Here is a 15,126-nt window from a genome sequence, read left to right on the forward strand (position 1 = left end):
TTTAATCTGATTGGTTATTCATGAGTTCTGCAGCTGAACGCTGAGGTCCACTTTGTGTTTCTGCTGACTCCCACGTTTCCTCTTGCTGTCCGGTCGAATTAAGTAATGAGGGTTGAAGCCTGGAGATGAAATGATGTAGCGAGGGCCGTATAATGGAGCGCCATATTCGCTGCTCCATTTCATGCATTTACTCAATGTATGCTTGATGTTCTCTCTGGATCCATGGCTCAACTTTTTAAACATTTTTAATCTTCAGAGTGGAAAATGACTTAATTCTGCTGATCAGATGGTTGATCCTTTTTTCTGTGTTTTCTTTTTTCAGCAAATCTAAAGAATGCACCTACAATGCAGGTAAAATATATTTTTATATATGTAAGTATTTTTTGTTTTGTTTGTTGTCTTTCTGTGTGGAGTGCCTTTAAGTTTTTTGGGGTTTTTTTTTTTGTTACAACCTGCAGTGTATTTGTTAATAAACCAAGACAAGGTGTTGGATAAATAAACCTTGTAAAAAGTGAAAAACTTTGGCACCGCCAGTTAAAATGCTCCAAGTACAACATTAACAGTTTGACTTTGTTGTTTGGAGGGGAAGTCAGAAACTTAATTCTCAGACTTCAGCTCCTTATTTTGCTTATTTGATGTAAAAGTAAACGTTTAATGACCTAAACAATAAATTTAAAAGTTTTTTTCCCCCTTTTGTCTCTGGATTTTTATAGCTTTTTCCATTGTGGTTTTTTCTTTTTCATACTTTTCTCTCTGTTTAACCACTGATTCACACTCTGTAAGTATTTAAAAACGTTTTTCTCCTCCAGAGGACGGCTACGTGAGGATGTTCCTCCGCGGTCGTCCCGTCACCATGCACGCCCCAGACCAACAGCGGGACAGCTTCAGCCTGGACCAGAAGGTGGCGCTGCCAGAGAAAAAGCTGAAGCTCCAGTGGGTGTATCCTTCAAACCGAAAGGGAGATGACAACCATGAACAACTCTATCTATGGTCCAAACAATGGATGAGAAATATTTTTAAAATATTGAAAAACATTTAATTAGCTTTTCTTTTATTGTAATTTTAAATACTGTATAATTTTTAAGATTATATATTTTTTAAATTCTGTATCAAGTACTGTGAAAGCCACACTTCTCATTTATTAAAAAAAAAGGTTGGCTCCAGAAAATCAAATAAATGTCACTGTTACACAAGTACTAATGTAATTTCATGGTCTTTTATACACAGTTAATAGCTTTGTTAGTAGCTTGTTACCTTGCTGTTTTTTATTTTTATTTCATCACCACTTTAGATTTTATCCACTTGGCGAAAACTTCATGTAATTAATCAACTACATGATTAATTACATGTAATTGAGTTAATTTCAGTCTGTAATTAATTATCCTCATTTTAATCGAAAGCCATGTCAACAAAATGATATTTTTTCAGTTCAACTCCCCTTTTTGCTGCTAAATCACTGAATAAATAGATATGAGCTCAGCGACAAATATATTTATTGTTTTTAAATCTCTTATTTAGGTTCTTCCACCATCAGATTGGTACTAACTTCTGTTCCTTCCATTCAGCTTCTTTAGAAATTGTGGCTGCTAACATCAGCATTAGCATCTATGCTGCTGCTGCATGTTTAGCATTGCGATGCTATTTTAGCCTTGCTGATAAGCTAACTCCTTTTAGCACGACCTGAGCACAACAATAGTCTTTCCCAGCGTCCAATCAGATCAGTTTTTGAAGCAGAAATTAACCCCCAGCTTTGGCGTCCATCTTTGTTTGGGGATGTCTTGTGTAAAAAATGGCTTCCTGCCAATCTTTACAGCTTCAGTCACCTTCCCTAACTAAACGGTGGGCTAGCTACGGCTACCGCGGCCGTGACTGCCGCTGCAACCTCTACCTGCTGCCCACCGGGGAGATCGTGTACTTCAACGCTTCGGTGGTGGTTCTGTACAACACGGAGGAGCAGCAGCAGAGACATTACCTGGGACACAACGACGACGTCAAATGGTGAGGAAACAAACTTTGATACCGTAATAAAGCCTGTGGAAGGCTGTTTATTGCAGCTGCAACACACATCTGTGCAAATCTTTGTTGATATTCTGCTGATGTCGAAAAATTACAGTTTTGCAGGTGCAGTGTTTGTATTTCTTAAGAAATAAAATTAAAATCACACATGAATAAATTATTAAAAATCATGGCAGTGACGGTTGCATAAGATTATATTGATAGTTCAGTCATCAGTTCAGTCGTCATTGGCGTTGGCGCGACCACTAGGCTAGTCGCAGTAAGCAATAAATTAGTCGCATGATAAATTAAAATGAACTCAATAATTCCTGGGACAATTTATCATCAAGTAAAACTTGTTACTTTCGCCACAGGCCTAGGAACAAGCCTGGCCTACTTAGGAAGGGGTACTTTTGTGGCGTTTTGGGGAAATCATAGTCGGCCATTTTACATAAGAGCGAAGGATTCAACATGTTAGATTGACAAATAACTTTTTATGAGCTGTGAAGCTGTGATGGAGCCAGAAGAAAAACCGAAACAGATCATCATCCTGCTACCACTTCCTGTCGTCTTCTTTGGCGTTTCTGTCAGTAGTAACATCCGGTTGTTGATTATGTGATGCAAAAACACTGTTTTTAGTTTGAGACACTGCCTCACTCTATTTCAAAAATGTTTTTTTTCCTCTAAATTTATTATAATTTCAATTTGCTTGATTTTATGGTTAATGTAGACGCAGCTACTGACAGATTCATTAGCATCCAGTTCAGACTAGATCACCAAGCAGCTGAATTTTTCCTAGAAAAACTTTGAAGCACTCAGTTTTCACACAAAGAGGGATCTAATTGCATAATTTCTCCCTTAATGGTCTGACTTCACCACTTCATCAGAAAACCACCATCTCTTTCTTTCTTCCACCAGAGGAATCTTCAGAATTTCCTGTTGTTCCCAGTATGAATCAGACTTTTCTGGGAAAGCTCCCAGTTGCAGTTTTAAACCTCCTCAAACTTTACTCACCTTTTTTCAGAACTTTTGAATTAATTCCCACTTTTAAAACTATTTCATGGTCTGGTATTTTGCATATTTTGCTCATTTTATGTCCACTGAAAAAAACCTAGACACACAAAAAAACTATAATTTCCTTGAAATTGATCTTTGGTCATTTTTTTTAATATTACACTTTATTATTTTTTTTCAATGGGTGATCTTTATAATTGAACTTGAGACACACATACTGTTCAGGGTCAAATTGACCTGCTGATTAAAATCAAGATAAATGAGTATATAGAGAGTATTTATGTTTTCCTCCACTTCTGCTGAGTGTCACTCAGTGTGGGTGGAGTTTGTCCACGGGAACAGGAAATGTTCTCGTCAAGAACACCTGCTTTCTCGCAGTTTCTTAGTGAAGTATTGTGTGTGGTGTGTTGTGTTGTGTGTGTGTGTGTGTGGTGAAATATGTTTCATAGCTGCAAGGAAACATTTAGAATTGGACATTTTTTAATCGTTTTTTGCACTTTAACCTGACTGCCGGGTCAAATTGACCCAAACAGCATCTATGTAAAAAGTAGACCTAGGGGTTGGTACAAATGTGTAAAATGAATAAATTTTCAATTTATATGTAGAGTGCACCTATTAAGACAAATAGAAAAAGTTTCATGCCAAAAAAATACCTCCAACTATTTAAAAAAAAAAAGTAAACTTTAAAACCGGGTCAATTTGACCCGGAACATAACAGGAGGGTTAAAAGTTTTTTGCTGAATGTAATGTGGGCATAAAAATGTCCATGTGACATGTCGATTTTTTTTATTTTTTTTACTTGAAAAAATGTACTTTTTTCAAGTAAATGTTGAACTTGCAAACATTGCAAAAAAAGTTGTGAAAGATGTGAATCGTTTTGTCACTTTCGCTCTCCTCAGCCTGACTGTTCATCCTGACATGGTAACCATAGCAACGGGTCAGGTGGCTGGAAACTCCAAGGATGGAAAGGTAAAGTGAAGGCCACACCTCTGTTTGTTTTATTAACCCAACTTCAGCTTTGTTCATCCATTTTTGACATTTATTCCTTTTTTTGTTTTTTTAAAGCTAAACAAAAATGTTCAAAGAGCTTAGAAAGAATCTGTCAGGAGCTTTGATCAAATAATTTTCCAATAAAAATGTTGCTTAGAATGCAAGAAAAAAGTTATTTTAATTGCTTGTTTTAGGGGAATTAATAAAATATGTTATCTGAATGGGATTGTAGTTTTCTTCAGTAATTGTCCTTTAATTCTGTAGTTATTTGTTTGTTATTCCTCTTCAGCTTCTCGCTCCTCACGTTCGCATCTGGGACTCGGTGAGCCTCAACACGCTGCATGTGATCGGCATGGGGGCGTTCGACAGAGCCGTCACCTGCGTCTCTTTCTCCAAGTCGGTGAGCAACGGCATGAACGGCATGAACGGGCTGCTGGAGAGTAAAAATGTCAGATTCCCACCAAAAACTCTGAGATTTTATAAAGATAAAAGAGGACATTTTCTTGTTTTGTTTCTAGAAAATTTGAGATAAAAACTCAAAATTGTGGAATTTTTTTCCAAGTAAATTTTTCAAAGATTTCTAGAAATGTGAACATTTCCGAGATGAAAGTAAATTTTTCTCAAGAAAATTGTAAACTTTGAAACTCAGAAATTTCCACGTTTTGTTTCTAGAAACTGTTAGATGAAACTAAATATTTGAGTCTTTTTTTTTTGGACATTTTAGACTTTTGAAAATCTGAAATTGTCACCTTTTGTTTTTAGAAATTTTTAGATTAATCTCAAAATTTCTGTTTTTTAAGCAATTTTTCAACTTTTCAAACTCAGAAATTTCTGTTTTTTTCTTCTAGAAAATTTGAGACTTATCTCAAAATGTTGATTTTTTTTTTTCAAGCAAATTTTTGACTTTTCAAACTCAGAAATTTCTAAGTTTTTTTCTAGAACATTTTGGAGATTTATCTAAAAAATTCAGAATTTTTGGTGGAAATTAACATGACATTTTTTTCCCCCTGTCTGCAGTGGCCCTAATAATCCACCGTATGAAGCTGTGCAACAGCTGGAAATCAGTTTTTATATTTTTGTGATATTTTTTTTTCTTTCTCCACTCAGAACGGCGGCTCCTTCCTCTGTGCTGTGGATGACGCCAACGATCACATCCTGTCAGTCTGGAACTGGCAGAAAGAGAAACAACTTGCTGAAGTGAAGGTAAACTTTGCCTTTTTGTTCAATAAATCATCATTTCATTTTATCATCAACTGATGAAAACTGTAAATGAGCTGCAGATGACAGAATAATGTTTACTGCTGCAGTGCTCCAACGACTCCGTGCTGGCTGCCGTGTTTCATCCCATGGACACGAATCTGATCGTCACCTGTGGAAAGTCGCACATCAACTTCTGGACCATGGAGGGAAACGCGCTGACCAAGAGGCAGGGACTGTTTGAGGTAGAACCGCCACCAACATCAGAGATTTAAAATTAAAAATATGAAAAGGTTTGAGCCTGAGCAAAACTGGCCACTTGTTTCTACGCTTCACTTCGGCCCGGGATCCTCGGCTCAGTTGATCAGTAACTAGTTACATTTACTCAATTACAATCACTTGAGTAACTTGAAAGAAAAAATCACTTATATGAGTATTTTTACTTTTACTAGAGTAATTTTATTATGAAGTATTTCTGCTCTTACTTGAGTAAAATTTCTGGATTTTCTTCCCACTGAATGAAAATCAAACATGTTTTAACCAGAAATCCACCAGACTCACAGTTTCTGTTAAACTGATTTGGAAAGTAATTATTTTGCCTGATTTTTGTTATTTTTTGTTACTTATATTAATTATTGTCATTTTGGTTTTTAAAATACCAAAATTTCCACTTAACTTCATATTTTGGTCTGTCTGATGATGTAATTTTTAAATATTAAATGATTGATAATTTGATCTGTTACTCAGTACAGGAGTAGACATTTTACCAAATATGTTTTTTACTCTTCAGTATTTTCTTGGACAAATACCTTTTAGTTGAGTAAAAGAGTAAATTGATCCTGAGAAATCAAGCTCAATGGGAGAAATCCCACATTGAGCACTGAAGGGAGATGAGAATCAAACTGAAGCTAACATTATCTTAGTCTTTTAAAATATGTTCTCGCTGCTGAACTTAGTTTTCTGCTTATTTGTGTTGCAAATGTTAATTCTCAGTATAAAAAAAACATTAAACCTGCAAATTTTTCCATCCGTTTCCATAGAAACACGAGAAACCAAAGTACGTTCTGTGTGTGGCCTTTGCTGAAAACGGGGACGCCATCACAGGAGACTCCAGTGGAAACCTCTACATCTGGGCTAAAGGTCGGGTTTGCTCCTGCTCTCTGATGGAAGGTCACTCTGTGAACGTAGGATCAACCAAAGTGTGTGTGGGCGTGTGTGTGTGTGTGTGTTATCAGGCGGTAACCGTATCAGCCAGGTGGTGTCGGGCGCGCACGAAGGCGGCATCTTCTCCGTTTGCGTCCTGAAGGACGGTACCATGGTGTCCGGAGGCGGGAAAGACCGCAAGGTGGCGCTGTGGGACCACAACTACAGGAAGCAGGCGGAGATGGAGGTAGAGGAAGAACGAGGAAGGAGGGATGAAGCACACAGACAGAAAGATAGATTCATGTTTCTGGTTCATGTGAAATTATCCAGTTGGTCAGAGATAATGACAATCTGAAAACAGGAGCAGGAAAATATTTGTTTTTCCAACCTTTATTCCAGATACATTATCTAAACATTCCTTCCTTTTTTTATCCTCCTTTCTCACTCACAAACTTCCTTCTTTCTCTCTTTTCTCCTTTACGTCTTTCCCTCTGTCACTCCATTTCACCCCTTTATGTTTATACTTCCTTCCTTTCTTCTTCCTTCCTCCCTTTGCAGGTTCAATATGTAAATCATGTTTGCTGTCCAACAGTAAACAGTATCTTTTTATGAATATAAATCACTGATATCTCTGCAATAGTTGGTTCCAGTAACAATAACCAGTTTAACCAGTAGGTGTGTTTTGGTGTATTGGTCTCTGCTTCCTGGACGATAGTCTCTTCTTCTCCTTCTCTCCTTGTGCGTCCAGGTGGGCGAGCCGCTCGGCCCGGTCCGGGCTCTGGCTGAGGGGAAACCAGGTGAGCTGTTCGTCGGAACCACCAAGAACGCCATCATCAGAGCGGCCTTCCCCGACACCCTGACCCCCATCGTACAGGTACACACCTGGACAAGGCTCCGTTAGTATACGTTAGCTTCTAATGTTAACTTCCGATAGCATCTGTTAGCTTCCAATAGCAGTTGTTAGCTTCTGTTGGCGTCCGTTAGCTTTCTTTGGCAATTGTTAACTTCCATTAGCTTCCGTTTGCGTCCTTCCGTTGGCCTTTGTTAGCATCTGTTAGCTTTTCTTAGCATTTGTTAGCTTTTCTTAGCATTTGTTAGCTTCCATTGGCTTTTGTTAGCATCCATTGGTTTCATTAGCATCCAATGGCGTTCGTTACATCCATTATCTTCGTTAGTGTCCTTTTGTTAGCATCCGTTAGTTTTTTGTTAGCATCTGTTAGCTTTTGTTAGCATCCGTTAGCGTCAGGCGACCTCCTGTTTTAACCCCGGCGTGTGTTTCCAGGGTCACACAGACGAGCTGTGGGGTCTGGACGTCCACCCGTCCATGGACCAGTTCGTTACCTGCTCTCAGGACAAGCAGGTTCACCTGTGGGACACCTGCACCCACCAGCCGCTCTGGAGCAAGACCATGGAGGTGAAAGGAGCAGCAAAAACGGAAAAACAAGGCCTAACCCAGATAACTAACGTGGATAATTAGCATTTTGGTTCTTGTTCAGGATCCAGGAAGGTCTGCAGGTTTCCATCCCAGTGGCGCCGTTCTGGCTGTGGGAACCATGACTGGAAGGTTGGTCCACCGATCCAGCTGCTACTCTAAAACTAGGCGTCTGGAAAAACACTAAATTTAAACAGTGACTCCATCAATTCTTCCCAATTATTTCTGTATATTTTAGAGAGCAAAAGTATTCGTTTTTTTGCTACAAAATCTAATTTCCTCCAAGAATTGAGCAGTTATTTTGGTTTTTTCCCCAGATACGCAGCAAAAACACAAAATGTTACCAAGTATTTCTTCTCCAGTTTCTAGTGCAAATATATTTGTACACTTGAAATGTGTTTACAAATAGCTTCTTTTGGTCTGCGAATTTTTGACTTCCAAAAAAAGAGAGGAAATTTCTGAGTTTGAAAATGTGTTAATCTGAATATTTGAGTTTGTCTTGCAAATTTTCAACTATAAAACTCAGAAATGTCCCTGTTTTTTGTAGAATATGTTTGAGTCGTCACGTCTCAAAATTTCAGCCTTTTCGTAACAAATATTTGACTTCAAACTTAGAAATTAACTTGTTTTTGAGAATTTTAAAATAAATTCTCAAATATTTCTATAAATTTTTTTAGAATAATTGCAAAGTGTCTGAGTTGTTTTGCAGCAAATTTTCAAATTCAGAAATGTTCTTGTTTTTTCTGGAAGAGTTCCGAGATTAATTAAAAAATTTCTGAGCTTTTTGGCAGACATGTACTCTTTTCTTTCTGCCTATAATGACCTCAATACGCCATCGCAGGTAACAGCCAATCAGCATCAAGGGGAATTAATGGCTGTCCTGGATTGGCTACTCAGTAAATGCCAACCAATAGCATATAAAGTAGCATTTTGCAAATATTGAAGTTTCTCCAGCTGCTTTTTGTTTGAATATTTTAGCTAAACTCTACAAAAAATCTACAATTTCTGAACAGTAACCAGGCATGGGTTTAGAAATGTAAAAGATTGATTAAGCTAAAGCTAAATATTTATATTTCTGGTGGTTTTTGGAGCCAGGAAGTGAGGCGTTGCTGCATTTATTGGCTCTGCTGTTCACCTGGGTGTTGCCAGTGAACGCTTCTTGTTGTTTCAGGTGGTTGGTGCTGGACACCGACACCCGGGATTTAGTTTCTATGCACACAGACGGCAGCGAGATCATCTCAAACGTCAAATACTCTCCAGGTGAACGCCCAGATGTCTCCATATTTCTCCATAAATGTTTCTTTCCGAGCTGCTCTCTGAACCGTTTGTGTTTGTAGATGGTAACTTCCTGGCTGTCGCTTCCCATGACAACTTCGTCTACATCTACGCTGTGAGCGAGAGCGGCAAGAAGTACAGCCGCGTGGGGAAATGCACCGCAAGTCCAGATTCTCTACCCTTAACAGAGATCAGTGTTTCTCAAACGTTTTCAGGCTAAAAACCTCTTACCCCATTTTTAAAAAACACTCACAGGTGAAACACCTGTTAAAAAATGCAACCTGAAATGAAAACATTTCTCTCTTTAACATTCTTATTGTTGTTTTTCTTTGTTTATCCCAATGAGAACCAAAACCATAAACTCGTCTATTTGGGGCATTTTGAGTTATTTACAGATTCTGAAAGTGTAGGTCCTGAGTTTTCCAGTTATGTCAAACACATAGAAATAAAAAAAATGAGTTGCTATTTATTAACAATTGTTGAGTGAATTAACATTTTAAGGCTGTTTGTAATTTAGAAGCACAGTAAAAGAAAAATAGACTTCAAAATTATCCACCAATTCAATAAATTGTATTTACCTATCGTATTTAATGAATTAATTTAATCATTTTTAATTAAATAAAAATAACAATAGCTGTGGACATGTGAGCAGAGCATTATAAGCAAGCAAAGTCATCAAAGAACAGTTCTCACTGAGACTCGTTCATGACAGAGCTGTTCAAAAGAATCGAGTCGCTGGTGAATGACTCTGATGTAAATATTCCTGCCGTGGTTTTGTTTCCTCCGATATCTTCAGTTTGTGTGACCTGGTTTTAAGCCACTTGTCCATTGTTATTTTTGAACACAATCTTTTGCTAAGCTAACTGCAGCGTCGTACTTTGACCTCTCTGTTACATGCAGTACCCTGCGGACCACAAGAGGGCGCCTGGGGGCCACAGTTTGAGAAAGACTGAAAAACATTTTCAGCAATGAGGGAAAACTGTGATTTAAACTGGAATTATTCTGATTTGTTTGGGCTTTTTAGGGTCACTCCAGTTTCGTCACCCATCTGGACTGGTCCGCAGACAGCCAGTACTTCGTCACCAACTCAGGAGACTACGAGATCCTCTTCTGTACGTCTCATGTTTTCCTGTTTTCTCCCAAAATAGGAAGCCTCATGTGTATGAAGCTTTTGTTTTGTAATCATTATTATTTTAATTTCCAGGGGAGGCATCCAGTGGTAAACACGTGACCAACATGGACACGGTGCGCAACCTGGAGTGGGCCACCTCTACCTGCACTCTGAGCTTCAGCGCCTTTGGTAGGCCTTCAAGACGAAAACTAAAACCAAATAATTCTGCTGATGCAAAGTCTCACAGGTTGCATACGCTGCAAAAACACAAAATCTTACCAAGTATTTTTGGTCTGGTTTCTAGTGCAAAAGTCTGCTAACTTACAAGTAACTTTTCAGCAAGACATATGGGCGGGCATGTGTTAATCAGTAATTTCTTGTTACTGACAAAAAAAATACTAGTTCATTATTTTAATTACAACAAGGGAAAAATTTCTTGTTATGAGTTATTTTATCTGCCGATGGAACAAGAACTTTTTCATCCATACTGAGGAATTATTGACTTTAAACAAACTGCTATATGTTGCTAAAAGTTACTTATAAGTCACTATCGTATCATTTGTTCTATTGTATCGTGGAAATGATGTATCATTTTATTGTGCATTCTATCGTATCCTTCATTCTATCTATCATTCGTTCGTTCTAGTGTTGGTTCTATCGTGTTCGTGTCCTGTTCCTTTTCGTTCCCAGTGCTACTGGCTACATGTATTGATGCTAACACCAAGATGACTCCACTGGACAGCTACTGTGTAAAATGTCCAGCTTTCACTCTGAAATCATTTAAAGTTTTCTTCATGTTTTCTTTCAGATGCCCTCTGACCCCCTGGTATTTTTCTGCAGGCTGAAAACAGAACATGACATGAATATAAATATTTGTCTCCTGCTGACTTCCTAACTCTTTGTTTCCCAGGAATTTGGCCAGATGGAGCCGACGGCACGGACATCAACGCCGTGTGCCGCTCACATGATGGCTCCCTGCTGGCCTCTGCTGACGACTTTGGCAAAGTGCAGTTGTTCTCCTTCCCCTGCTCCCAACCAAGGGTCGGTCACATTCAGTCTGCACTCCATCGGCTTTACATAAACACTCTGTAAATCAATTACTGGGTCATAAACACAATGAAAGCCTGAAAATAAAATGCTTCCAGATTTTTTTTTAAGAGCTGGATGAAAACCAGATGTGTAAAGTTCACATTTTCTACCAGGTGTTTCCCCGTTTTCATTGAGCCGTAAAACCTAATACTGAAATGACTTTGACCAGCTAAAACTCTTAAAATTAGAATTTCCTATAAACACACAGTAAACACAGGAAACATGTGAACTGCATGAGAAAACGCTCCAGACGGATTTTAAATATTTCACTAAACTTTCTGAGAAGAAAATCGACGCTTAACTCCTAATTTAATCTTTTTTAAACAATGTTTTTTTTACATATTTGTTAAAAGTGTCACTACGTCCTGACAACCAGAAACAACCAGCGCTGTCAATCATGTTTGTGTACACGCTGCTCACCCCCAGGTAGTTCCCGTCACCACAGGCTGAAGTGAACGCTCAGGCTACTTAGCATAGCCACAGCTAACGCAGAATAAACCGCTTTCCTGTAAGTTGTTTCTCCAACATTACTGCATTTAGCAACCCACACACTAGCATGATTGACGGCGCTAAGACCCTCCTCCTGGCTCTGATTGCAGTATTTCTGCAGATGGCGGTAGAACCGCAGGGAGGAGCTCGACCTTCACAGATTATTTTACAGTTTTCATAAATACAAAATCTGGGCTCTCAAATAATTTGCAAACTAAATAAAACACTACCATAACTTGGATAAGTTAAATTAAATGTTTATTAGTTGCTCCTAAACAGACAGCCCAAAGTTTTAAAACGGTGATGCTGTAATGAGGGGGATGGGCTGTTTCCGTAGCAACCTCCTTTAAAAATGATACAAAATATGTAAATCATCAACCTTTTTTTCTCTTCTTTATTCACTGAACAGTAACTATTACGGTTGTTCAGCATAAATGTTGTTTCATATCTTCTGATTTTAGTCGACCAGAGGCTGCAGGGAATTTTGTAGCAGTTTTCTGAAGCATGGCTGCTGGACGTCTCCTAGCTATGCTATGCTATCTATGCTATGCTTGCTATGCTAGCTATGCTAGTGCACAGCTTGAGAAATTCAAAATCAGAAAAATTTCAAAAAACTATTTTAAATTTTGTGATTACGGAAAAACAAATTAGATTTTATGATTAAAAAAAAACTTCTATTATATAATTTTGTATATTGTTGCATTTAAAAAAAAGAAAACTTTTTTTTAAACCACCATATGATGAAAAATTAAACTTTCTTGTAAGAGGCATTACTGGGCTTAACAAATGTGAAATTATAGTGGCACCCACATAATTTAAATGTACATGTGTAGCGGGAATAAATAAGTTTGTCTTCTTCTCTTTCCTTTTCAAGCCTAATACATTCCTGTTTCTCTAAATACATTAATATTATTGTTATATTTATAACATGAATTTTATGACTCAGACTTACTGAATGTATATTCATGGTAAATATTCCTGTATATGTGAATGCAAATATATTTACTTCCGTTTTTTCACATTATGGCTCAGAATAAAGCGTAATAATAATATTCATACTGTGTGCTTCATGGGAAAAACTTAATTTTTGCAGAACTGTAACATTAAGTGATCCTTCGTTAGTTTATACAATTTTAAAAAAAAAAGTGAAACAAATAATTTTTGAATGATATTCTTGTTGATTTAAGTATTTGTTTATTTTTTTTCCAAACAGGCTCCGAGTCACGAGTACGGCGGCCACAGCAGTCATGTGACCAACGTCGCCTTCCTGCACGACGACAGTCACCTGATCTCCACCGGCGGGAAAGACACCAGCATCCTGCAGTGGGTCGTTGCCTAGGCAACGCTCTGTCCGGCCCCTCTTTCCCCCCTTCCCCGCCAACAGGTGGCAGCACCCCTCTGTGCCTACGGCTGCGTAACCAACCGGACCGACCCACAGATGTCCAATCAGAACCGTGTGAAACGAAAGAGAAAATGTAACATCATGGCTGACCTGTGACCTTTAGCGTTAGTACTTCCTGTGCCTGAACTGTGTTCATTTCGACCCCCTTTAACAGAAACTCCACCTGATTTCATTTGGGACGAATGCGGCTCTGAACGCACGGGTTCCTCTGAAGTTTCTGCATCATGTTGAGCAAATTGATGCAAAAACCTTAGAAGAAACATTGTTCTTCCACTAAATCAGAGGATTTGACTGAAACGGGTTGAAAAGCAGATTGTTTACGGGATTTGTTTAAGCCCAAACGCAGTCTGAGTGAAGTTGGCCAACATCTTCCTCAAATCTAACAGAATTGGTGTCAAACGTTTGTGCTACGTTTGTGCCGCTATCATTTTAAAATTTCACCAAATCAAACAAATTCTGTGTCAATTGACCGACGCTACGTTTGTGCAGCAAAATTTTAATTTGCTTTGAAGATACTGATGGTGACGTCTGGAAACTCTTTGATTAAAACCTTTAAAATAATAGCGGCACAAACGAAAATTTATGCTGCACAAACGTTTGACACCAATTTTGTTAGATTTGGAGAAAGTTGGCCAACTTCAGTCGGGCCTAAAGTCTGTTTGCGACTCTGAACATGCACAAGTTTCTCCTTTAAACACACAAAACTAGTTTCTCCTTTAAACTTGAAATAAACTCTTGCAGGGACTTAGCAGTCGAATGTAACGACCGTCGTTTTAAATTCCAAAGTGAGAGAGGCTTGTGTGTGTTTTTGTTCTTTAAGCCGTAAATGAAACGGGTGGAGTTCAGATTTCAGCAAAACTTAGGATGACGCCGTCGCCTTCTTCTCTTCCACTTCGAGTCCCAGAAATCGTTTGATCGTCCCTAAAATGTTCTCGTTTAGCTTTTGGAGAAGCGGTACGAAGCGCCCGTTTCATTTCATGCTGCTGTTTGATTGTACTACTGTAACCATGCTGAGCAAGCACTGGGTGGCGCTGCAGTGCAAGAAAAGGAGCATGACTGAGGCTGCCCTCCTGCTGTAGATGCTCTTGATAATGTCTGTAAACTTTGTGCTCCACAGTAGATTTGAGTGGCCGTGATATTTTAATATTTATCTCTAACAGCAGTGATTGTTACTGATATAATCGTGGCTCTTTAGCTGTGGACACAACCATGATGCTGTGCTGTTGCGGTGAGCTTAAGCTGTGCTTCGCCTTCTGTTTTGGTAATAAATATTCATTTTTTAATCTGAATGTTCTGGAGGAATTTTATTTTATTTTACACTGTAAACAATTTAAAAAATTGTCTGAATAAAATGGAGAGATGTTGAGCCTAACTAGTTTTCTGAATGGTAAACATTTTTCTTTTAACCTTTTATAATTAAAATGTGATGTAATTTTTCTTGTGCTGCTAATATTTAATGATATTAAGAGTTGACTGAAACTAACAAAATTACAAAAGCTGAGAATTGAGAAAAATAATTTAACTTGAATAAATAAAAACTAATTAATGGGGGAAAAATATGACTAACTGGGACTTTACTGCGTGCTCATAAAACTAAAACATGCTGAAATTATAAATGCAAAAATCTTCTATTTTGTGTTTATGAATTTATCTAAATATCTAAAGGTAAAAACTAATTAAAAAAATTTAATGAAAATGAGCTAAAATCCACGTCATGAGAAAAGAAAAAGGACAGAGTGGTTCTCATGTTCCCCAAGACATTTAATCCAATAAAACCGAACGGAAAACCCCGACAGTCTGAGGTCTTTTCCGTTGGAGTACAACCCTGAGGCTGACACACACACACACACACACAAATTAAAAATAAAACTCTTAGAGACATTTCAACTGATTCCTGTTGATTTACCCTGAGTTTCAATCCAAAGAAAACTTCTTAATCCCTCAGTCACTCTGAAGATTATTTCACTTAAAAGTGAAGCAAATATTAAT

General features: G+C 38.0%; 1 protein-coding gene across 3 annotated transcripts in view; it reads left to right on the plus strand.

Moving 5' to 3' along the window:
• eml2 (EMAP like 2) overlaps nt 1-14,509 on the plus strand; it is a 36,485-nt gene extending 21,976 nt beyond the window's left edge. For all 3 annotated transcript variants that reach the window (XM_032590961.1, XM_032590962.1, XM_032590963.1), the window contains 18 exons: nt 323-351; nt 810-939; nt 1,849-1,998; nt 3,909-3,978; nt 4,289-4,399; nt 5,107-5,202; nt 5,307-5,441; nt 6,237-6,336; nt 6,432-6,586; nt 7,088-7,213; nt 7,622-7,753; nt 7,836-7,903; nt 8,943-9,031; nt 9,109-9,206; nt 10,071-10,158; nt 10,251-10,346; nt 11,068-11,198; nt 12,949-14,509. In XM_032590961.1, the coding sequence (XP_032446852.1) occupies nt 323-351; nt 810-939; nt 1,849-1,998; nt 3,909-3,978; nt 4,289-4,399; nt 5,107-5,202; nt 5,307-5,441; nt 6,237-6,336; nt 6,432-6,586; nt 7,088-7,213; nt 7,622-7,753; nt 7,836-7,903; nt 8,943-9,031; nt 9,109-9,206; nt 10,071-10,158; nt 10,251-10,346; nt 11,068-11,198; nt 12,949-13,074 (1,930 nt within the window). In that variant the 3' untranslated portion in view covers nt 13,075-14,509. The remainder of the gene's footprint in view (nt 1-322; nt 352-809; nt 940-1,848; nt 1,999-3,908; nt 3,979-4,288; nt 4,400-5,106; nt 5,203-5,306; nt 5,442-6,236; nt 6,337-6,431; nt 6,587-7,087; nt 7,214-7,621; nt 7,754-7,835; nt 7,904-8,942; nt 9,032-9,108; nt 9,207-10,070; nt 10,159-10,250; nt 10,347-11,067; nt 11,199-12,948) is intronic.
• Nucleotides 14,510-15,126: the final 617 nt, after the last annotated feature.

The sequence above is a fragment of the Xiphophorus hellerii genome, chromosome 18, assembly GCF_003331165.1.
Source record: "Xiphophorus hellerii strain 12219 chromosome 18, Xiphophorus_hellerii-4.1, whole genome shotgun sequence".
Classification (NCBI taxonomy): Eukaryota; Metazoa; Chordata; class Actinopteri; order Cyprinodontiformes; family Poeciliidae; genus Xiphophorus; species Xiphophorus hellerii.